The 23857-nt window shown below is 40.9% G+C and overlaps 2 protein-coding genes across 3 annotated transcripts in view; one reads left to right on the forward strand and one right to left on the reverse strand.

The window, feature by feature from the left end:
• TP53BP2 (tumor protein p53 binding protein 2) overlaps nucleotides 1-14997 on the forward strand; it is a 50941-nt gene extending 35944 nt beyond the window's left edge. Inside the window, exons 10-18 of the mRNA XM_075042568.1 lie at nucleotides 1255-1383; nucleotides 1782-1918; nucleotides 2704-3193; nucleotides 3551-4332; nucleotides 6207-6344; nucleotides 6927-7060; nucleotides 8106-8272; nucleotides 11323-11522; nucleotides 14189-14997. Of these exons, the coding sequence (XP_074898669.1) occupies nucleotides 1255-1383; nucleotides 1782-1918; nucleotides 2704-3193; nucleotides 3551-4332; nucleotides 6207-6344; nucleotides 6927-7060; nucleotides 8106-8272; nucleotides 11323-11522; nucleotides 14189-14230 (2219 nt within the window). The 3' untranslated portion in view covers nucleotides 14231-14997. The remainder of the gene's footprint in view (nucleotides 1-1254; nucleotides 1384-1781; nucleotides 1919-2703; nucleotides 3194-3550; nucleotides 4333-6206; nucleotides 6345-6926; nucleotides 7061-8105; nucleotides 8273-11322; nucleotides 11523-14188) is intronic.
• An 807-nt stretch (nucleotides 14998-15804) lies between these two features.
• Nucleotides 15805-23857, reverse strand: part of CAPN2 (calpain 2) — a 28233-nt gene continuing 20180 nt past the window's right edge. For both annotated transcript variants that reach the window (XM_075042570.1, XM_075042569.1), the window contains 9 exons: nucleotides 23234-23270; nucleotides 22313-22378; nucleotides 21680-21737; nucleotides 20646-20710; nucleotides 19451-19519; nucleotides 18773-18851; nucleotides 17715-17831; nucleotides 17166-17224; nucleotides 15805-16511 (listed from right to left, as the gene is read on the reverse strand). In XM_075042570.1, the coding sequence (XP_074898671.1) occupies nucleotides 16488-16511; nucleotides 17166-17224; nucleotides 17715-17831; nucleotides 18773-18851; nucleotides 19451-19519; nucleotides 20646-20710; nucleotides 21680-21737; nucleotides 22313-22378; nucleotides 23234-23270 (574 nt within the window). In that variant the 3' untranslated portion in view covers nucleotides 15805-16487. The remainder of the gene's footprint in view (nucleotides 16512-17165; nucleotides 17225-17714; nucleotides 17832-18772; nucleotides 18852-19450; nucleotides 19520-20645; nucleotides 20711-21679; nucleotides 21738-22312; nucleotides 22379-23233; nucleotides 23271-23857) is intronic.

A 23857-nucleotide genomic window follows, 5' to 3' on the forward strand; every position in this document is an offset into this window, starting at 1 on the left:
TCAGGGCAATCCCAAGCATAAATACAGGCTGGGTGGAGAATGGATTGAGAGCAACCCTGAGGAGAAGGACTTGTGGGTGTTAGTTGATGAGAAACTCGACACGACCCAGCAATGTGCCTTTTCAACCCATTTTCAGAAAGCCAACCGTATCCTGGGCTGCATAAAAGGAAGCATGACCAGCAGGTTGAGGGAGGTGATTCTTCCCCTCTACTCTGCTCTTGTGAGACCCCACCTGGAATACTGTGTTCAGCTCTGGGGCCCCCAAGATAAGAAGGACATGGACCTGTTGGAGCGAGTCCAGAGGAGGGCCATGAAGATGATCAGAGGGCTGGAACACCTTTCCTGTGAAGACAGGCTCAGACAGTTGGGGCTGCTCAACCTGGAGAAGAGAAGGCTCTGGGGACACCTTATTGCAGCCTTCCAGTACCTAAAGGGGGCCTACAGGAAAGCTGAAGAGGGACTTTTTACAAGGGCATGTAGTGATAGGACAAGGGGTAATGGCCTTAAATGGAAAGAGGGTAGATTTAGATGAGTTATAAGGAAGAAATTTTTTACTATGAGGGTAGGGAGGCACTGGAGCTGGTTGCCCAGAGAAGTTGTAGATGCCCCATCCCTGGAAGTGTTCAGGGCCAGGTTGGTTGGGGCTTTGAGCAGCTTGGTCTAGTGGAAGGTGTTCCAGCCCATGGCAGGGGGGTTGGAACTAGATGACCTTTAAGGTGCCTTCCAACCCAAACCAGTCTATGATTCTATGGATGTCTACTCCAATAAATGAAGATCAGCTTTAATGCAGTGCCTGTATGCACACTGAACATACAAATGATTTTTCTGCTGTTTTGGATATCAATGGCAGGATCTATTTATGCTTTAAGGCATCATGTTTTTCTTTGCACAATATATCTTTCTCATCCCTTCTTACCATCCTGTTACTTTTAAGTTACTGTAAATGTCCAAGGTAAGTTTCTTACTAACTGGAAAAAAGGCAGTCTAGAGAAGTTTCTTGTCTGAATGCTGTAAATGCAGACATGTGCTAGGAGAAACAGTTTTGCTGCTGCCTTGATAGTTGTTTCTGATCTTGGTTTGCATTCTCTGTTTAAAACAAACGAGCAAAAATCTAAAGTGATACAATTTGTAGCAGTTAACATGTATATACTTGTACACTGTCTAGACCTGACTCTTACAAAAAAACCTGTCTGTAATAAATAAGTCAATAAAAACATTATTTTAGCTTAATCTGTTCCACTTGTTCTCTCCTAGGTTCTGTGGTCCCCAGTGCAAAACCTTCTCCATCTGCCACTGACTGGAGTAGTTCAAATGCAGACAATCATATTAGTCAAGGATCAGCCTTGACTTCAGGAAAAGGAATTGTGACTACTGAAGGACAAGGTATGTTCTTACATGCTTGGCTAATCTTAAAATATGGAGAATCTAGATATGATAGCTGTCTCTTCTAAATGCTTCAGTAAGTATAAAGAATTCATTTGAAAGCACAGAAAAAAGTCAAAGAATATTGTCATATAAGCTTTAGTATGGTGTTGCAGGGATTTATTTGTTTTGAGAGAGACTTGTTTCAGGTGGTGAAGTAGATACTAATGCATTCATACATGCTTCTGTTCAATTTGCAAGATACAGCATTTGGCAGGCCTTTGGGTCCTTAGTGCAGTAGGATGGATACAAAAAGCATTCCCTGCATACACTGTCTTGAATATTGCACAGAACAGGACTCTCATTACAACAATTGTGTTGTCCCTTTTAAAAGTCTTCCTCTCTCTCTCTAACAACAGCTGAAGGAGAAACTTTTTTACGAGACAAAGAGAAGAAAGTGCGTCCATTCTCAATGTTTGATTCTGTGGACCAGTCTGCTGGGCTGGGCACGCTGAGAAAGAACCAGAGTAGTGAAGATCTCCTGCGAGAAGCACAGGTATGCAGGAAACTCGAACTACTGCATTCCATCTGACTGGGATTACTACACAGCTCTTCAAATACTGCTGCCAAGAAGCTCTTTGAAAAGTACCTAGGTCTTCTTTTAAAAGACTGCTCCTAAGGAAAAAAAGTCTTTTAGGCTTTTAATGGCAATGGGTAACTCAAAATTGTTCCCTACAGTCACTGTGATGAAAATCTATGTTTTGACTGAATACATAAAGATGGCTGTGTTACTTGTACTAGCATGTATGCATATAATTTTTTTCCCTGAGATTAAATGTGCAGAGGCCTTTGCATGGGGTGTTTTTAAGTCATTTACACACTTGTTTCACTGTTTAATGCAGCAGTGTCCTTCACATGTTTGATTGCAGCAAGACTTCCCACCTAAATCTTGGCACAAGGGCACGATTTGATCAGGTATGGCTGGAGTAACACTGAAGAACTAGGGATGGCAAGTGCTCTGTTGGAAAACAAGCTTCTTGCCTACAGATGCTACTAAGTGCCTGCACTATCTCTAGAGAAATTACTGTGCCCTGCCATTGTTTGATGTTTTAAACAGAGCTGCTACAGAAAGAATTAAAGAGAATGGGTTCAAAGTGTAAACAACTATGATGGTAAAATGTTTACGAAGTCTCTTCATATTTGCACTGATATTGTAAACAGTATTGCAGCAACAGCAGAAATGCTAGATACTGTGTCGTTCTTTGAGGATCTTTGGTCCTTCACAGCAGAACACTTTTTGCTGTTTAATCTTAATTAACCTTTTTTCTTTTTGTCTTTCAGACAGCCAATAAAAATGTAACAAAGGTACCACCACCTGTCCCCACTAAACCAAAACAGATAAATTTGCCTTACTTTGGTCAAGCCAGTCATCTGCAACCTTCTGATACTAAGCTGGATGGAAACCTGCAGAAGCTGCCTTTGGCTATTGTAACTATGGGGAACAAACAAAAAACAGTAGTACAGCAGCCATCCCATCCTTCTCAGCAGATACAGCAAAGAATTTCTGTACTGCCTGCAGGTCCTTCCTCTAGCCAGGACCAAATTCTTCCCTCCTCCAAACAGGAGAGTCCTCCAGCAGCAGCCGTAAGACCTTTTACCCCTCAGCCGTCCAAAGAGACCTCACTTCCACCATTTCGAAAGCCCCAAACTGTGGCTGCAAGTTCAATTTATAGCATGTACACGCAACAGCAGACTCCTGGGAAGAACTTCCAGCAGGCAGTGCAGAGTGCTTTGACGAGGGCGCAGACCAGAGGACCACACTTCCCAAGCGGTAAGCATGTGGCTCTCTACCTCCCTTCTGTCTTCATAAACCTCAGATGTACTTTCCACCTGGTCTGTGGGTATAAAGCTGTTCCTCAGGGGAATTAAGCAGGTTAGTGCAGCTGTAAGAATCTTGGGTGGATCTTACATGCTGTGTATTAGCGTTAACAGAAAGTGCAAAATATCTGTCTTGCATTTGCAAGATAACTAACGGTAAGCCTGGTTACCAGATTAATTCTGTTCAGTTGATTGTGTTATTCTGCTTCTTTGCCCTACATAGGTGAATCAGGTTACATGTTCTTTTTAGGTTTGTTGATCAAATATTCACACTTTTTTTTTCCCCACCCCTCTTTGAACTGCTCTGCAGTGTATGGCAAGCCTGTGATGGCAGGACCTGGTGTACAGAATCAGCTGCTGCAGACGGAGAATGTCTACTCAAACCTCCAAGGCAAGCCAGGCAGTCCAGAGCCTGAGATGGAAACAACAGCCTCTGCTCATGAGAATCATGAAACAGAGCGAATACCCCGTCCCCTTAGCCCAACCAAATTGCTGCCTTTCTTATCCAATCCGTATCGTAACCAGAGTGATGCTGATCTGGAAGCACTACGGAAAAAGCTGTCCAATGCACCCAGACCACTGAAGAAACGTAGCTCCATTACTGAGCCAGAAGGACCTAATGGCCCCAATATTCAGAAGCTGTTGTATCAGAGGACCACTCTGGCTGCAATGGAGACTATCTCAGCTCCATCACATCCCTCCAAACAGACAGCATCAGCTGCCAGTCCTGAAAGCCCAGCAGAAATCCCAAATCCTTATCTAAGTGCAGAATCGGAAAAAGAAACAGCTGCTTCTATGCCAGAACCAGCCATTGCTGAGGAAGCAGAAAACACACCAGCAGATCAGAGTGAAGCTGCTGTTCCCTCCGTAGCTTTGGACACTGTACCTGAGGGACTATCAGATGGCGATGAACTCACGCAGCCGAAAATGGAAGAGCCAAGCCTAGAAGCTCCACTGCCACTGGAAGTATACATGGAAGAATATCCTCCATACCCACCACCTCCCTATCCATCAGGGGAACCAGAGAGTTTGGGAGAGGACTCATTCAATATGAGGCCTCCTGAAGTTACTGGACAGTTTTCCTTGCCTCCTGTAAGTATTAGCCTACAACTTGGGTGCCCTGTCAATAAGTCATCTCAAGGTCTGCCATAAATCCTGTGCATTGTATTGTAGAACTTAAGCAGATGTGGGAGAACAGTCGCACAAATAGTCTAGAAGTCCCTCTGGGTATCTGTTCTATTTGTGTGATGCCCTTATCTCCAGAGTTAATGACAGTCATGAAAAGTCTCTGTTGTCTCTAGAATAAATGACATGATGAAAAGTCTCAAATGGAATTTGATACACAAATAGTAAAACTCTTCTGGGCTGTATAGAACACTCCTTATAGAAGTCTGCTTACTACATCCAGACTATACTTGCCTCTTCAGAGAAAATAAAGTTAAATTTTTTTTTTTTTTGGAGGCACAGATATGGATTTCACAAGCATTTCCTACTATTCCGATCTGAGATGGAAACTAATTATCTTAATCCTGGATTGCATTTGTTTATCTGAAAGTGCCTTACTTGAAAAATATGGAGAAACAGGCTGCTTTAGTTTCTGCTTTAAAAACTCATTGGTAGACATCAACTGCTTGCATTTCTTCTACTGAAGTGTTTTCTGACTTTTTCTTTGGAACCTGATTTAACATCAGTCAGTTCTCAAGTTGTATCAAAGTGGAGTCTCTTTGGGCTAAGGGTAGGCAGCATTTTACCATCTTGTTTGTTTTGGAAGTTTGTATCTGCATGTGGTATGGTGTTATCTCACTGTTGTAGAACAGACGTGCTTACTGCTTTCAGTTCTTCAAAGACTTTCTTTTAAAACCTATTATGAATAGAATTCTAATAACTTCATACATGAAAGTGTTTTTTTCCTCCATCACTTCAGTGCAGAGGAGTTAAAAGCTTTAAATGTGCTTTTTAACCTTGTAATTTCTGCATGGAATAGTCATTGCATGTTTTCATGCTTTAATTACTTCGTCCTTTCTCCTTTTTAAAGGCAAACTTGAGTGGTAGGATTTCCTAAATTGTAAGAACTTGCTTCTGGTTGGTTTTGTAATAATTCTGCAATGATGAGAAGAAACCGGCCCAACTTCTTGATTTCATATTTAAATACTTGGGTTATGCTGACAGGCTCTTTCTTTAGAAAGCCTGTACTTTTGATATTATGTATAAATCAACAGGCAGGAGAGTATTTTCTGGGAATCTCTTCGTATATATCTTATCTTCACATGTTTGCTCTTGCAAAACATGAGTCATTTCTATTCATCTTTGCTTGGACATCTGTCAGAAATTTACATACCCTTATGAATAGTGTTTATTGCTGCTGCACAGCCAGCTGGGGAGAGTGCTGAGCGAATATATTGTCTAAAGGAAAGAGTACAAACTCAGCTATAGAAATACTTGGTTTCCAGTATCACTGGGAGTATCGAAAGTGTTTCTACACTTGGTTCTATATTCTTTCCAAAATCATTTTCCGTAACAGTTTACGTTCCTGCTAACCTCTGCTAAACTCGGGAAAATGTTAGGATCTTAACATCGGTGCTTAAAAAGTGGTGTACTTCATGGAGCGTAGTATTTGGTTTGTGTAACAGCTTTGAGAGCTAATGCTAAAATGGTCTGAATACAAAAAAAAAATTGCATTTTTTCCTGATTTTCAGGGATTTGGGAGTTTTATTAATATGTTTGATCAAGGTGAATTCTGTATTTGAGTTGATAGTGACCTTGTCTAGAGATAAAGACAGAGATCTTCCATAACATGCCTAAACTACTATATTTGTAATGTGTTTGGGAATTGGTAGAAAATAGTTTAAATTTCATATTAAACACTGCCTTAATTGGCCATTTCTGCTGTCATTCCCAAATAAGCAATCCTGTATTCTTGTTCTTCCCAGAAAAAAATGCCTGTAACTTGTGTTACCTTTTCACAGGGGAAGAGGACGAACTTGCGTAAAACTGGCTCCGAGAGAATTGGGCATGGAATGAGAGTGAAATTCAATCCCCTCGCGCTGCTTCTGGATTCATCTTTAGAGGGGGAGTTTGACCTCGTGCAGAGAATAATTTATGAGGTACAAATGCTAACTTCTAAGAGAAGGAATAGCAATCCTGGTTCAAACTGGGAAGTTGCAGCTTTTCTTGACTGGGGAAGCTAAAATAATAGTGCACAACCTAGATCTGCTCTGGAGGAGATAAGTTGTAGCAGGACGTGGCCACTTGGAGGCTGGTTTTAAAAGTCTGTGAAATCCACACTGGGTATTTGGCATCAAGAGTATAAATTTGCAGGACAACTTTTTGCTCATTTCTTGCGTAGTGTTTCACCCCCTATCTGGCATGTGGGGGATGTGAATTTTACTTACAGTTAAATAGGCAAATACCAGAAATTTGTTTTAAATGCTTTTACTAAGTTGTCAAGATACTATTTCCCTGAACAACTTTAGGTTCTTACTATTAAAAGGAGGCTGCAAGCTTATATGTGAGTCTTCTTGTAAGATTGGTTACTGCTGTAGTTCTCTCCCTGTTGCTCATGTCCTTCATAGAAATATGGCTCAAAATCATATTTCAGAATAAGACAGCTCATTTTTATATGTGAAGAAATGTTTATGGTACAGAGTTTCACAAGAATGTGAATGTCTCCTTTTCTGGCTGAATAGGTTGAAGATCCTAGCATGCCCAACGATGAAGGGATTACTGCACTGCACAACGCTGTATGTGCTGGACACACGGAAATTGTGAAGTTCTTGGTGCAATTTGGTGTGAACGTGAATGCTGCAGATAGTGATGGATGGTAAGGCTTTCTTTAAGTGGTACCTTACAGCTGCTCTCCACAGCAGAGCTGCAGCTTGGGGGGTGCTGCAGGTCCCTCGGAAGGTCCCTCAGTTTGCTCCTGTAGAGCTGGCAATGGCTCTTCCACAGTAGAACAGCAGCAGTCATCTTTGGGGCACCATATGAGAATGTGCCGAGGAGAAAATAGGCAAATTATATTAATGTTCCCTATATGGAAAAAAGTGTGTGTCTGAGGCCTAGTAGGTTGCATACAGTTGTCAGGAAGTTGCTCTCTCTCTTTGAGATACTGAAGACAGCTTATGTGTAACAAGCTGTTTGCTGAAATTCCCGATGTCCTCTCTGTGAGACAGCCTGTAGCTTACATGTGCTCTGGACAGTATCTAGCCCTGCAAACTCTTCTCAGTTCTATGTCTAATACTTGGACAACTTAAAAACAAAACAAAGCAGAAAACCTCAACCTACAAACTAGGCTTGCAACTGATAATGGGTTACAGATCCTTCTTAAGGTAGCTAGGGAGCTTTTTTACAAAAGGCTAGGAGAAGGGGGCAGTGATTTTACTATTATATCTGCCTGTAACAAAAGTGTCTAAGGCCCAAGACTGAATAAAGATGCTTCTTGTCCCTCATCCTCAGTAGTCATCCCAATTACCTGTACTTGTCACCAAGTCATGTCTTGAAGTAATTATCTAGATTGTAAGAGGCATGATGTCAGAAGGATATCTGAGTGGTTTTTTAAATATTGATTTTATTTTTTTTTTATTCTTATTGCCTTAATGAATGTTCTTAAAATGTTAATGGATTATAAAAAGGTAGTGTGATTAGAGATCCGTATGGAAACCCATCTTTAGGGCTCAAGCAGCTCTTGGTAACTCCTGTTATCTGTGAAAAGCAACTGCTCTTGACATCCTAGGTTAAGCATTTCTGGTGGGAAGCCTTCAGCAATGCAGTAGATTGCTGGAGGTCATGCACAGAAGTGGTTTGCCCCTAGGAGTCTGTAAGGACTGCTATGAGCAATAAAAGTAATGTGTCATCTTCTTGGCTTGCAGGACCCCATTACACTGTGCAGCATCTTGTAATAATGTGCAGGTGTGCAAGTTCTTGGTGGAGTCAGGTGCAGCTGTATTTGCAATGACCTACAGTGACATGCAGACGGCTGCAGACAAATGCGAGGAAATGGAAGAAGGCTACACACAGTGCTCCCAGTTCTTATATGGTAGGTGATGACAACTGAGTTCTGGAGTGTGCTAGGGACTCACCTGCCACTTCAGTACGCTTTTGGGTGAGAAGTGGTGAGCTGCATGCTTAGGTTGGTGTGCCCATGCCTTGAGTTTCTCTTGGAAAGAGAGAGGTTTTAGCCAGCTTCTTGTCACAAAATGAGGTCCATTGAGACTAACCTTGTAATACTGAACTTCTAGAGAAGATCTGAGTAACAAAATGTTCCTCTACATTAAAAACCTTGAAATGAGTTAAAAGCATGCATCAACAAATATATCAATGTGAGGTGATGATTAGGTGAACCTTACCACGTAAGTACTTTTTTTACATTAAAACCAAAAGTGGTCTGGGTATCTCAGTAGGAAGTTCATATCTGCTACCTGGTGTCTTTTAAATGAGGAATATTTCCTAATGTGCGCTTTGGAACCAAGAAAGGTATTGCCAAGTTTCTGCCTAAATGAAGGTTAGTAAGCACTGAATTTGACTTTATCTTTCTGGCCTTTTTCTTCTCTTGCATTTAAAAAGAAATCCCATATTAAATTTAGATTTTATTCAAATAGTAAGACTACAGGGAAACTGTCTTTTAAACGGAGAGGATTAATTCCCCCTAGGGTGTGATGAGTATTAGTCACTGAGGTTTTAAATTACTTTCCTGTATGTAGTTCTTGTCCCCTAGGCACCTACCACCAGCTGGAGTGTCATCTATCTGTAAGAGGTTAGAGTAATAGCAATGTAAAAAGCTGTAATACAGCCTTTCTGTTTTTGTGGAACATACAAGAACTGAGCTTCTATAAGCTGCTCAGCCAGTGTATTTCAAAATAGTCTGCCCAGCTTCCTCACTAAGTTGGAAAACTGTATCTCTTGGTGCCAAATATATGGTTTTCCCTATGAAGGGAGGGAGCCTATTTAACTAGCATCAAAACCTGTGGGCTAAGCAAAATTCTGTTTAGTTTTGTATCCAGACTCCAATGGTGGTCATCAACAGAAAATGCCCAAGGAAGATTGTAGGACTAGATTAAAAATAATACTTGTTCAATATTTCTTACTGGTTTTAACTCTAATATGAGTTAAGAGGTAGTATCTTTGTGTTGAATAGGTCTTGAGACATTTCTTTTGGGAATTTGTCTTAATACTTAAAATTCAGGTAAACAGCCCACAAGATCCTGTGGTAAGGAGATCATGGCTTTATTATATAAAGCATTAAGAAATACATTCTTTTTGTTTGTGGGTTTTTTTGGACCCACCATCTTTCTTGTGATCTCACTTTATACTCTGTTTTTTCTTGGGTTTGGGATTTTTTTGTGTGTGTGTTATGAGATACTTTTCAATGGGTCCTGAAAGGACTGTAAGGCTTTGGCTTATTGCCAGCTTTTCAAAATTGAAACCACTGAAACTAAGGTATCTCTTGATACACTGGCTGTTGAGCTATCAAATCTCCATATTGTTCCAGTTGGAATTAATCCTATTGCTAAGACTGTTTCCAATTGCCTATAGTTATAGTAAGAAATTCATTCACTGGCTAAATCTGTCTCTTGCTGTAAAAGAAATCTGGGGATGTGTATCTGTCTGTTTCCAGAACAGATACCACATTAAAACCTGGCCCTCTAAACTTGTCTGTAAGGTGAGAAACCTTGGTGTAATTCATTGATTCACGTAATCCCTTTTTGTTGTAAATGATGCACAATACTGAATATCACCAACAAGTATAGGCAGGTTTAACTAAAACCGCTAGTCCTTTAGCATTGATTAAATTACAAGTCTGATGCTGCTTAATTATGTCATTTTTCACTTTCTAAGGCTTAATGCTTGTGTCTGTAAGAGCTGGTTTGCGCTGTTACCCCCCTGTGACTGTTAACACTTTTTTAGAAGACCAGATCCATTGTATGAATCTTCTCTTTGTCTGCTTTGATGTTCAGTGCTCAGTCTTACCTTCCACATGGGTGCAGTGGAAGTAATTTAATTTTGCATGATGAGCTGGCATGCAGAAAGAACGAACTTGATTTGAGCAGATGCTTCCTTTAGCAGACATGGGTAAGAATTCTATACAATAGGTTGTGATAGGTAAGAGATGGAAAGGGAAATGACAAGTTTTGTAATACGATGTGCAACATACATACTTTTTGCTCCTGCCAGTACCAAAACCAAACAAAAAACCCAGTAGGATTCAGTATTTTAAATTGGAAAAATTACTTAAGAGAAAGTTTCTATAACAGTTAAGATACTTTTTCTGCTTGCTCGTTTGCTGCTTAGAAGCTGAGGAATGTGTACAGAAAGAACAGTATTTCACCTTTGGCTACAGCTCTAAAATGAGCAAATTCTAAATAACATCTGCAAGGTATATGCATGTACTCCAGAACATCTTGGTCCAGAAGCAATTGAACAGAATCATGTTTCTGAAGTCAGTGTTTAAAAAATAATTAAAATGGGGCAGAAATTAAGAACTGCTGGGATAAAAATGTTTTGAGTTAACCAAAAGCATCTGGTGTGTAGCAGACAAATCTTTCAGGTATAGGTCTGAGATGCAACTTGTTTTAAAGTTCTGAACTAAAGTGACATGGGTGGCAAATGACACCTCAAGCATCAAAATGACAATGGTTGTCAACATAAGCAGGTATTGCTATCTCCCTTTGACAGAAAAGAGATTACCGATGAATTAAGAGTACAAACAAGTGTTTCTTGCTCATCACTTAGGAAGTGTGAACACTAGCACAAAAATACAACCTTTTATCCATCTGTGCTCCTCTCCATGTTTCCCTCGTATTTTTTGAACACATGTAAGGAAGGAATCTGTCTGCCATGTGCAAGGGCTAACTTCACAATGCTACCTGTTCCAGGACTGACTTGGAGTAAGCTGATGACAGCAAGGTGCTAAGTGTGATAGGAACTGAGGTTGTTTTTTGGTTTGGTTAGTTTTTCAGTTGTGTGGGTTGGTGTTTTTCGGTGTGGTGTTTTAGGGGTTTTTTTGTGTGGTTTTTTTTGGTTTTTTTTGTTTTTTTTTTTTTTAACTTGTAACTTTTTTATTGAACTGCTCTGTTTTTAATATTGCAGGAGTCCAGGAGAAAATGGGGATAATGAACAAAGGAGTGATTTATGGACTCTGGGATTATGAGGCTCAAAATGATGATGAGCTCTCAATGAAAGAGGGAGACTGCATGACAATCCTGCGCCGGGAAGATGAAGACGAAATTGAGTGGTGGTGGGCACGGCTGAATGACAAGGAAGGCTATGTTCCCCGCAACCTCCTAGGGGTAAGTCCTTGATATTTCCAGAGTAAAAAAAAAAAACCGCACCTCACTATGTAGAGTATACACGGCATTATTCTCATGCATTTAGGTTAAGTGCAATTTCAAAAGTCAAGAGGAAGGAGTTGATGATCTCCATTTATTCACTGGGGGAGTTGGGAACCTTGGCAGAGTAGGTTAACACCTTCTGTTTAGATACCTAACACAGATTTATCTGAACATGACGTGTGCATAAGGTTTTGTTGAGCATGTGAACAGAACAGGGTTTCCCCTCTTTTAAAAAGGGATATACTGGCACAACGGGCTCAAAGAACTGAAACTTCTATGAAGAATTAGTCACGAGTCTTCCCCTGTCTGGGTGTACACAGTGCACCCTGTGATCCAAGATGGTTTCAGAGAGTTTTAAGAAAAATATTGCACAACTCTATAGTTATCTTTTTTCTAGTGTTGAAAAGGAGATCATGTTGCCAAATAAAGGCAGATCTTTTTCTCCTATGCTCTTTAAGTAATATTTAACCATATGTCAAAGGCCTTAAATGAATGGCCTCTCCTTTGCTCATCACCTTCTGTACTACCTCTTTTATTAAAAACAACCGTGTACAAGTAATAGATACTTTCAGTTATGTCCCCATGTTTCTCCTCGTGGTTGAGTTGCTAGAAAACCATAGCAGATGGACACATATAAAAACTCCATTAAGCTTTTTTCTACATATCCAGTTGTCCTGTTGCTGGAGATAAGAGGTTCTGCCAATGCTAAAGATTAACCACTGTGAATTTTAGCTGATTGATGTATGATGCTTGAAAGAGGCTGAACCTCGTTCCTCATGCAGATAATCTTTAAACTGGTTAGATTTTGCAAAGCAACTATATCTAATGCAAAATCAGTTCATTTCTGTATCACTTTCAGGTCAGGCATACCCACAATGTACTGTAAAATTCTCCCTCACATAGTACTTCTGCTCAGTTTTTTTTCCTCTCCAAATGTAAACATTTCCAAATTGAGAGCTGCCATCAGCCCTGCAAAGTAAGGTCCGAAATGGCAGCTGGTTTTTTTTTTTTCCTGCCCCAGGGTGAATTGTGCATGTGTTACTACTTCATAAAGTTTGTGCACTCAGCCTGAGCACAGGTGTGTAAGAACACAAGGAGCATCTGTGCTTCTGTAATAAAAAGCACAAAGCAACACAGCTTAGACTGGGGATCACAACTCATCCTTCTAAGCACCATACAGTCGGAAGAGAATCTTTGGTGAAAACTACCCAAACCCAGTATTAACTGTTATGCTCCTGTGTTTGTTCAGTTGTCCTAATACTGTTACTGAAGTATTATGTGGTTATTCTTAAAAGCAGTTACTGGACTCCTAATATAGCAGCTGAAATCTAGGCTAAGATGTTTAACACAGAGGAAAATGTTTGGTAGTTTAATATATTCTTGTATTAAATTGCATTTTTATCACAGCTCCTTTATCCTTTTGCAGTTAGGTGCACTGAATAAAAACAAGGTTGAAATTATCTGCATCAGTACTCTACCCTTCTTAGTGACTCACTAGCTCCCTAAGCTGTGACAGCTCTAAAACTGAATGCAAATAAGATAACCCTGTCAAAATACTGACTTCTTAATACCAAACAAAATCTATTGAACACTGTCAGGTGTTATGCTACTCTGACTGACTGACTTTTTTTATCTCTGCTAGTGGTGAAATCATAGCAGGCTGAGACAAACCTTGTGGGTGGAGTTGTTGGTCTTCTCTTAATCATTAGCTGACTGTGAAAAAGAAAGCCAGAGTCTGGCTGAAGAGAGAAGAGGGCATCTTTAAGAACTTTAGCTGAAAAAAACTACGATGTAATGTAGACATGCATTACTGTTTAGAGCATGGAGGATTCATCTTTCCTAACTGTACACTTCTATTTTTGTGCCTGTAGCCATGCTTTGCAGAACAGTAGTTGTTCCCAAAAGCACTTTGCAAGTGGGAGCCAAGAGCTTCCCAAGCATCTCGGCACTGCTGTGTGCTGTGTTGAGCTGTGTCCCGTCAGTCGTCACCCTGCAGCTGAGGCTGATGCAGTCTCTGTACCTGTGCGTCCATAGGCAGAATGTGTGACTAGCACACAGCTCAAGGGCCACACGGTGACAGCTACTGATTAATGGCTGGGCCGTTAAATGAATTTAACTGGCCACCCGCTATCCACTAACTAAAGCACAGCTCCTACAGTTCTTACACAGCCAGATGTTTCCAGCTTGCCCAAAGCTATAGCTATGTAAAGGCTAATAGGCACTGAGAGAGAGAAAGCAAAAGAGACTTTAATACCTCTCTATTTCCATTTTTAAAACAGGGAAAAATCCAGTAGTTCACTCAACACAAAAGTCTCCTAACTTAAAGCCACATGCTTTTCCTAGCCCGCCAATCTGGGTAGAGCTTAAGGTACTGAATTAGGTGCTGTGCAATGCTTTCCTTCCATACTGACATGGTTAGTATTTTTTAAGATTGTTTAAGAATGCTAAATTTATATTTGTTAGTGGTCTGGGTGTTTTTTATAACCATGCTTTTGCTACTAGAGATTATGTTAGAATTGTAGCACCAAAGAGAGGTTTTTCTTTCCTCTTTTTTTTGTCTTTTTTTTTTAAAGTAACCTTTTAAAGCACTAAAATTTTAAATCTCATTTCTATTTTACCCTCAGCTGTATCCAAGGATTAAACCTAGACAAAGAAGCTTGGCATGAAATAGTACAGAAGCCAGATTCTTGAAATACTAATCACGGATGACTTACAAAAAAAAAAAATCCATTTTGTGTTGGTTCCAGTATCATGAGACTTATTTCAATGACAATGTAATTTGAAAGCTATGAAGAATGTGCTTTGAAAACAAATGAAGGATTGATGCATTAGCAAATGGATGAGGGCATTCTACAAGATGAAATAATGCTTACAAGCAAATGAAATTCTGCTGCCTTTGGTCTAAGCAAACCATTATGTTCAAGTACCCACTCTGATTTCTTCAAACATGGCAGAAAAGAATTTCCCATTTTTCTGCATTAAATACAAGGACCTTTTCAATTTACCATTGAAGGAATCATCATGAAACAGACAACTTGGCTTTGTCCAAATTTATCCCAAGGCTTTTTCCAGATGGGAGAAATTAAAATAGAGTACGTGCACAGCACCCAAATGCTTATTGCTGGAAGCAGAATCTTTGTTAAAGAAGCTAAACTGAAGTGCATGTGAACGGTGACAACCACATGACCGATCCATTAAGCAATAACTTTTAAAAATGCTGTAGCATCTTAGGAATTCCATGTATTCAAAATATTATGTGCTGTAACAGACAATGTAGTTTTAGATTCCTCTTTTTACAAAGAGCCTCATGTATTTATTGTATTTTGTACTTTGAAAACTAAGTGTAGAAACTTTCTGTAGAACTTGACAACTTACTTACTTGTTTTTACTTGACTGTGATACCATTAAACTTATGTCTCCTCTTAAGCTTTAACTCTGTGTGTTTTAGTGTCAAGTTTTTATTAGACCATCTGAAAATGTGACCAGTAGGACACACTGCTGTTCCATGTTACACTAACATTCAACTACTTTCTGTATGAAATTGAACCCCTCCTCCCCCATTCAAGACAGTCTTTCTGCATTTAAAATTAAGCCAGATCTGTTACTTGCATATAACCTTTGTTAATCTTAAAAGCTAAGGGCCATGCTTAAGAAAAAAAACTTGATACAAGTATTTTCCAAATAAAGCCTTTCCCAGGGAACTATCCTTTATATCAATGGATTTGGGAATAATCATTTGATAATGAGCACTATTTAGAGGATCAAATCCTTCCTTAAGCATATTTATGAAGTGCCTCACTGCCTTACCTTTCAGGCTCATGTTTTCCTATTAGGTAAGTCAAGTCCTTACTGCTTTCTGAAAAGGTGCCTGTAAGTACACATAATTGTTCATAGGAAGGAGGATATAATTCCTCAGGTGGGCACATTTAAGTCAGCTCTAGTAAGAACTCTTGGAAGCAGCAATCTGCTCATGTTCACAGCTTCATGATTTTAACAGGTTGGGTATGGGGTATATAGTATCACTTACTTACCTTTCTTGGAAACCTTTAGTTTTTCAAGCATTAATCTTTTAAAGAATCAGACTATCTAAAATTTTGTTAACTGACACACATCTAGAGTGATGTCAGTGCCTAGTCTGCTCCAGAATGCTGTTTTTGCCTTTAGAGGGGAACATACTCTGTTCCTGACAACAAAAGCTCTGCAGCTTTTCTCTGATGATCTAAGAAAAAAATGCGCTTACTTGCAGAAGGAATAACTTTTTATTTAAATACCTTCTTGTATTGCAAAGGAAGATAAATAAGATACCTGAGAGCATGGGCTTTCTCTTGGAAGCATCTGGTTGCCAACAGCCTCCTGCTATAGGCACATCCATGGTCAGGAGGGAAGGACTTGTCCTTCAGTTTGACCAAACATGTACTTGCTACTCAAATTCTTCAAAGAATATTTAACCAGAATAATGCTGGGCCTTGACAGAAAGCACACAAGGGACCCATAATGTTACCTAAACATCTGTATTCAGGGATATGCAATACCATCCCTTTTCTAGTTTCAGGTATGCAGGGAGCTGTTACTCAACAAGCACTTATTAAACCAAACTGTCTAAGCTATAATGAGCTTTCTTCCAGAAGTCATGTAAAACACCTTAAATACAAAGATTTGTATTTTCAAAAGTTGTACTGAGGATTTATACTAAATTAAAGCTTTTGTACAGAGGATATATAGTAGTAGATAAAGACTGTCAGACCTATTAAAATGAGGTTGCAGTTTCTGCTGAAGTAGAACATTTTCCTTCTTGTAACTGTGTGCAAGATTTGCCATGCATAAGTTAAGGCACATTCTTGTTAAGATATTACTTGTATGTTTGCTTGATTATCTTCACCTGATCCTGCTCTCTTTGAGGTCTCTTGAGCTGATGTCAGTGGCTCAAATGACAGTAAAGCACAGCCACTGTAACAAGAGAGAGAGGAAAATGGCCCAAGGTTAAGTTTAGTAAAAACACCTGTAGCAAGTATGCATGTTCACATTTCTAGCATGAGGAAGAAAGTAAGTCTACTGTTACAGAAGTAATTTTAGGATCTTTCCTGAATGATTTAAATTTGTCTCTCATTTAAGTCAGAAGACTTTTGGGATGATTTGCACATTCCTATGTAGGTCCAGAAGTAAGTTACATTCAGGTAATAAGCAAGTTGAACACGTGTAGGAGGGTAGTTTTCTCCTAACTTAGTTCTTTCTGCAGGACACACGGTACAGAAAGAAGCAAACATGGTCATTACCATGAGTCACTACTGCATTTACGTTTTACCCTGCTGTTGACAGAAAAGGCAGGGAAGAAGCCTGCATACATATCGGCCAAAATTACTGCCAGTAAGTGAAAAGTGGCAGCACATTTGAGGAACCTGGCCTGTCTGTTAGAGAATACAATGTGATGTAGGTACATTTTAAAAAAGGGTAACCTTTCTTAAGACTGCTTATAAATACACAATCTATATAAATCCAGCACATATGTGAATACATATAATCAGTCAGAATGAAGCAGGAGTCTCTACTGTTAACCTCCCCCCAAAAGATGACAACAAACATTTTAGAGCTAAATGAACTTACATTGACGAGGTTCAATTCTATTGTTCCAGTTTTCTCAGTATCCAGTTTTCTAAACATTTCTGTGGTAACAAGAGAGATGACAGACAAGAATGAATATAGGAACTAATTGGAAAGCCCTCCCATTCCTTGTGCTCCAGGATCAAAAAGGAATTTAGTTCCAGAGTCTAAAATTTATGACAACAGTCTACACCCCAAACCAGAAAGGGCCACTCAAGTCATTGCATGCTCATGTGCAAGAATGAGACTGAGCATTTTTAGTGGTTCAGTCTGTAGTAGTAACACTACTTGTCAATCTGTAAGTGTTTAGACTGGTTTTTGTTTTTAAATCAACATTTAGTTGTTTGCATGAAAGACTGCCTGGCTCCAGTTCAGCAGCCTGGCCTAAACAGCTGATTCCTAGATCTAGGAGGAGCGTGCAGACTGGGTTGTCGGAATGATAGCTCAGCTTTGAAGTTGCTTTGGTTCCAGTACAAAGTTTTCTGAATAAATTATCTTGGACTTGAAAACACAAAGCAACAGAGTCTGTCAGGTTATTAAGCGTGTACTCACTGAACAAGGTTTCCAGCCGAATCAAACACCGGACAAAGTTATCAAAGTCAATGATGAGGTCTTCATCAGCAAAACGAGCCACAATGATTTGATGTAACTGGCAGTTCAATTTGAACCCTAGAAATACAACGTCAAGGATTTAAAAAAGAAAAGGAAGAAAAAAAAAAAAAAATGCAAAAAGCTCCAACCAACAAAAACCCCACAACCTTATGCACTGCCAGAAATTCAATTAGCTACTTTTGGTTAAATTCTCAAATGTTAAGAGTATTTACTCCATTTTTTGAAACTCCCAACAACCCCTTCTGTACTTGGAGTGATTCAGAGCTGTGACTGGGTCACGTGTGTTTTTCCTGCTGCATGTGCTCCCACACTTGTACTCCTGTTTCCCAGGGGACACGGCCAATTGCTCCAGCTCGTGGGCCTTCCCTGGGTGATGAGGTGGCTGCCAGACTCAGCCCACTGAGACCCGAGATGAAGCCGTGGCTTTTGTTGGGCAAATGGGTCTCTATTTCCAAAGAGTATCTAAAATTTGGGACAAAAAGAAACACGGCCTCATCTTGCATGGTAACAGGAGGGGAAAGCTCCAGAAAGCCCAAATGCAGACATTAAGATGGCCCCAGAAGATCAGTAAGTAAGATTCTTTTAATGCTCTTGTGAGCATCACCCTTTGGTCAAGCCACTTCCAGTCCCTAGATCACAGCGTCCCAGTTTTACTGGCTTATGCCAAACCCACATGAACCCAGAGAGACTCACTGAAAGACAACAGTATGCTGTTAGAAGGCCGGACTGTTGCAGTTATTTGTGCTTCTCCAAAAGCTGGTCACTAAAGAAACTAACTGCAAACCTGTCACTCCTTTGAGATGCTTTTAGTATGCCTACATGGCAAGACACTGCTACCCAAATACAGGAGCCCAGGCTGAGTATCTATATTAAACAGAGGCCTTTCAGGTCTGGGAATGCAGGATTTTTCAGCTTACAAGTGATATACAGGAGACTTGTGAGCATCTATCAGCTTGAAACTGGTATTATCTTAAAAAAAGACAGACTAATATAAATACCTGCTGTTTCCAGTGCTCTCCTCATCTCATACGAATTCATGGTACCAGATCGATCCACATCGATTTCCCTGTAAATTTTCTGCAGAACACAAAACCCAAAGTCAAAACGTGTCAATAATTCAGAGCATGTTTTGGCTTTCATTGCAAGTCAAGCATTTTGAAATGCAGCCTGCACGTTACTTAGAAGCGTTTGCAACATTGGTCTGAAGGACTATGTATTTATTTCCGAGTTCATCTAAAAGCGGCTTTAGAAAGTAAGTCGTTTTCATTCAGCAGCAGGAGCGGATAAAGGCTCCGGAGGATTCCTTGAATGCCCGTGCAAAATGGCACTATTGCTACCAAAGTGGCAAGACTGACACCAAACTCGCACCATTAAGTGGGAAGGCTAAACATACTTGGGTGCGAGTTAAAACAAAACAGAAACCCCTGCGAGGGTAAGGCAGGAGGAGAGGCAGCCTCTCCTTCAGTCCTTCACCCGAGCACCTGAAGGACAAGCAGTTGCCCCCCCCAGGACTCCAAGGGACAGAACCTGGGGGACCGAGGACACAAACGCATTGTGAGCTGAAGTGAGAGTCCCTGCTTTGGGAAGTGTGATTGTACACACTGTAAGAGACAAAAATTGGTCTGCAGCCACCTCTACATTTGATTGCATATTCTGTCAAAAAGGTTGCGTCTTACCTGGTATTTCTGAATCTTTGTCCAGAGGGTGTGGAACTCCTTCAGTCCCAGTTTACCACTCCCATCGTTCTTTGTTGAGTTAAGGGAATCTCTCTGGAGGGAAGGAAAAGGGGTTTCCCTCCCTGTGCTGGGTTTACTTACATGGGCAGTTGTGACTTAAAACAAATTGCAATTAAGAAAAGGATGGAAAGTCTTCTCTGAAAGACTCATCCTGTTGAATACACACTTGTTGCCCAAGATGTCTTTCTAAATCAGTAAGATGATGGATTCATTTATACCATGATCAGTTCACAAGCTCTTTCTGCTCTTCCTTTGGCAGCTCGCTCTCTCTTTTCAATACATGTATAAAACAGCCAAGATGATGCCGTTTTGTTCTGTGTAGTTGGTTCAACACCTGCAGTTACAGGAGCATGACTCCTAAGTCTGGATTATAAACAGGAAAAGCCACAAACAAGCCTGCTATTTGGAGAACTTAAGTTCTTGCACAAACAGCTAACAAAAGAACCTGGTGATGGCATCAGTCCCAAAAACTGCTAAGGAGTCCCTACAGACTGCCATATTTTACACCAAATTATAGCAGAGCATCAATTTGGGTTGGTAGTTTTCCCTTTTTCTAACTATGCAATTCAACTCCCACTGCACAGAGAAGCTGAACACAACTATTCTTAGACTTGATCCTTCATCCTACACTTTTGCCCTTGTTCTTAGGAGTAAAAGCTCCTAAAATCCAACATACTCTCTACTTCCGGTATCTGTTTCCCCCATTTTCTATTTGCTAAGTCCTCATGGCTTTACGATGCCCTTACCAACTCCAGCCAGATAACAGAGCAGTGAAGCACACCCAGGTGTGCATGTTCAAACTCGGCAGCCAAGGCTATCCACACCATGCTGAGAGCCAGGTGCCTTTTCCCAGCATGAACATCACTTTGTCCCCAGCTAAACCAGAACACACAAACGCTGGGAAGACTTCAAACCAGATCGTCCTGTCTGGTAATGGATTTTCCCTGCTGCCTGGGAGAAGGCATGTGCCGCGGTCAGCAGTAATAGCAAGGGCTACCATTTTTATTCAGGGGAACCAGGGTAAAATGAGCTTCACCTCCGGAGTCATTAGTACATCAGTATGGACCCACCAGTGCAAAGGCAGCTCACCAGCACAGGCAGAAGAATATCATCTAGGCACAGCCTTAAAGGATACATCTAACAGGTCAACCATTATTTTGCATGTCTCAATACTAAAGCCATCAGATTTAATATCTTTGCCTGTAAAGAAAGAGCAAGAGACAGGATTATCACTGCACACTGTACCATAGCACCTTCCTAAATAGCTCATCAGCTCTATAACCAGCGTATACACATCAGCCCTTATTTCCTTGCGTGTCATCGGTGGCTTCCTTTGACGAAGACGCTTAGGGTCAAAGTTAGCTGTGATGTTTTCCCAAGCACACAGCCCAGTTAGCCTAGTTTGTAGGTGTGCTACAGAAGCAACAGGCAGAGATAAAGCTTTCCTGCCCTAATTGTCTGCCTGCAAAGACAAGGGTGGACTTTTGTAGACAACATTGCACTTCTGACCTTTGGAGGTCAGTGGTAGGTAGCTTCATGCAAAGGAAGAACATCAAATCAAGCTTGGTAACCACCATTGCTAACTGGCTGGTGCACACAGACATACAACACAGTCCTGGCTACCTGGCTAAGATTTCACTTTGGAAATTAAAGAGACTCTTACTTCTCCAAGCACTTATTTCTCAAGCACTGTTTAATGGAAAGGAAAACGATACAGAGCCAAGCTCTGAATCACTTCACAGAAGAAGAAGCCCAGAGTTTCTCCTCCTCAGGGACACCCCAGACCATTGGGCTGGGCTACTGTTTGAATCCTGAGTGGTTCAATACTAAAGTAGCACCAATACCTTCTCTTGATTATTATCAAGCATTAATCAAATCCATCCATATTCCCAGCAGCAGACGCTGGGATAAAAGGCCATATGCACCCTGCCAAAGCACACGTCCTGCGAAACACAGCTTTGGTGCAGGCACAGCCCAGGCATTTTTACAGCCCCCTGAAGAAGCAGAGATAGCACGTGGCCACGGCCATACGGAGAGCCAAGCCGCAGGTCTGGGGCAGAGCCTGGGGCTTTCACTCTGCCTGGGTCAATGGTGCGCTCTGTGCTCTCACGGCCACGCTGGAAATCTGCTGGTGGCCAGCTGAAGCCACAGTTGGAGGAAGGTACTTACGTTTAGCCATAATTTTATTCAAGATGTTGCGCAGTTCGAAGGCGGAGATCTCTGCATCCTACAGAAAAGAGAAAAATTTTTCACTGTGAGCTGCAGACGCCGTCTATCTCATAAGCAGCTTCTGACTCCTTTGGGTGAGTTGGCCAAGTTCAAACATCCCTTGGAGTTTGTTTCCCCTGGATGGAAATGCAAGTGATAAGCTCTCCCCACCTCCCATTCCCAGGAGCACCACCAATTCCCAGGCATTAGCACATCGGGGGTGGGGGGCTGTGGGGTCTGCCCGAGCCCCCAGGCAGGTGGGAGCAGCCTGGGGACATGGCCCAGCCCAGCCCTCATCATCTCCCAGAGTGACCCATGCCCCAAGCGCCTGCATCAAATGCTCTGCCCCAAGGACAGAATTAGGGACCCGGGGAGATCAAAGTTGAGCCTGCAGTTCAAAGAGAGCGAAGATTGTTCGGCAGGACACAAATCTGTTCTGTAAGCAGACGGGTAACTACACAGATTTTTGAATGCACAATTGTGCACAAGCTTGAGATCTGACTCGGTGCAAGAATTAAACTTCATCCTGGGGGAGGCATCTCTCTTACTGGTTACATGGGTGAGTGGGTAAGATGTTAACAGAAAAACACTCACACTTCCTGCTAGCTGTCCAAAAAGCTTTTTAAAGCTGGGTTCGATGTCATCTTCACTGATCTCGGTCTAAAGGAGAGAAACAGAGAATATGGAAAGGAGGAACTTTTCTGCCTGAAAATGACTTAATGCATTTCCTTGCCCCTAGTAAAACACAATTTAAATGGCAAAGTTGAAGGTACAGAGTGCTTTTACTTTGATTTTAATCAGTTTTATTGTCAGGGGTGCCTCAAAATGCTGGTGTTGCAAACACTGCAGGAATTAAGAGCTTTTGCTATGGCTTTTACAAAAAAAAAATTTAAAGAAAATTTAAAATTCTTTGTTCCATTAAAAATATCACTATCAAATTCAGAATTTCACTGTTGCTGCTGCTGCTACTACTACTGTTGGACTAGCTGTCTTCATTTAAAGAAAAGAAAGCAAAATGTTAAGTTCTCATCTTGGAAAAAAAAAAAAAAAAAAAAAAGAAAGAAGTCACACAGAGGGGTAGATGCATTAGTAGGCAAAACATCCCCAGCTCCAGGAAGACCAAACATACGGTGAGCCACTACTTACTCATGGAAACAATATCACATGCAAAAACACCCCCCTATGGCTAAAGGGCTGCACTCCTGGATTCCTGGAGTGCAAAAGGAATTTCCTGTGGCTCCAGTTACCCCTACAGAGAGCACCTGATCTTTGCTACCTGGGAAGCCCAAGCTCGCCACTCTGGATAAAGGACAACATGTGTTTCCATTATTGCTTATGATGTTCCCGTTTGCTGGACATTCAACTATGGATATTGAAAGATCTGTTTCCAAAGTGGGACAACAGTTCTTGATTATGCTTATAGAAAAACGCTACCCTGCACACGGAACAGGCACTGCAGCCCCACTTACTTACAACAAAATTATCTCCATTTAAAACATTTAAGTTAAGATATACCTCTTCAAAATTGGCCTCAATTTCATCATCTATGACCCTAGAAAGATAAAGAAATCTATATTAAAACCAAAACAAGTCACTTCTCTGATGCTACAGAACCATACAACAAAAGATTACAGAATAGTAGAAAGGTTTTTGCTTGCTTTGAATTAGGGAACTCAATATGAAAGGTCCCACACCCCTTCCCAAGGCCTTAGCCCAGCTGCTTTTCTAAGATGCAACATGTCTCAATCTTTTCACAGCTTCACAGCTAATGGTGTGGTTTGAGCCAGTTCCATTAAAACCCATTTTATCAAAGGTATCATTTGGTTGAGCAAGTATCTTGAATTTTTTTCCAGCCTGATCTCAAAGGTGTGAGATCAATTGTTGTGATCAGTGTGTTCGCAGACAGCCGAAAGCACACGCATTTCTGTCTCCCAAGCAGGGAACCCCGCCTGCAGCTCTCTGGGGCTTTCTTCTCTCCACAGACCAATCTGTGCTGTGGCACCCAGCTGCCTACAGCCCAATAACTAAAAATATCTGCCCAGGTAGTGCTGGTAATAATAATAACAACAATAATAGTAAAAAAAAAAAAAAAGAATAAATAACAACAACAATAATTTGTTATACTATTATTTTTCTTCC

This window comes from Buteo buteo, chromosome 12 (genome assembly GCF_964188355.1).
Source record: "Buteo buteo chromosome 12, bButBut1.hap1.1, whole genome shotgun sequence".
Lineage (NCBI taxonomy): Eukaryota > Metazoa > Chordata > Aves > Accipitriformes > Accipitridae > Buteo > Buteo buteo.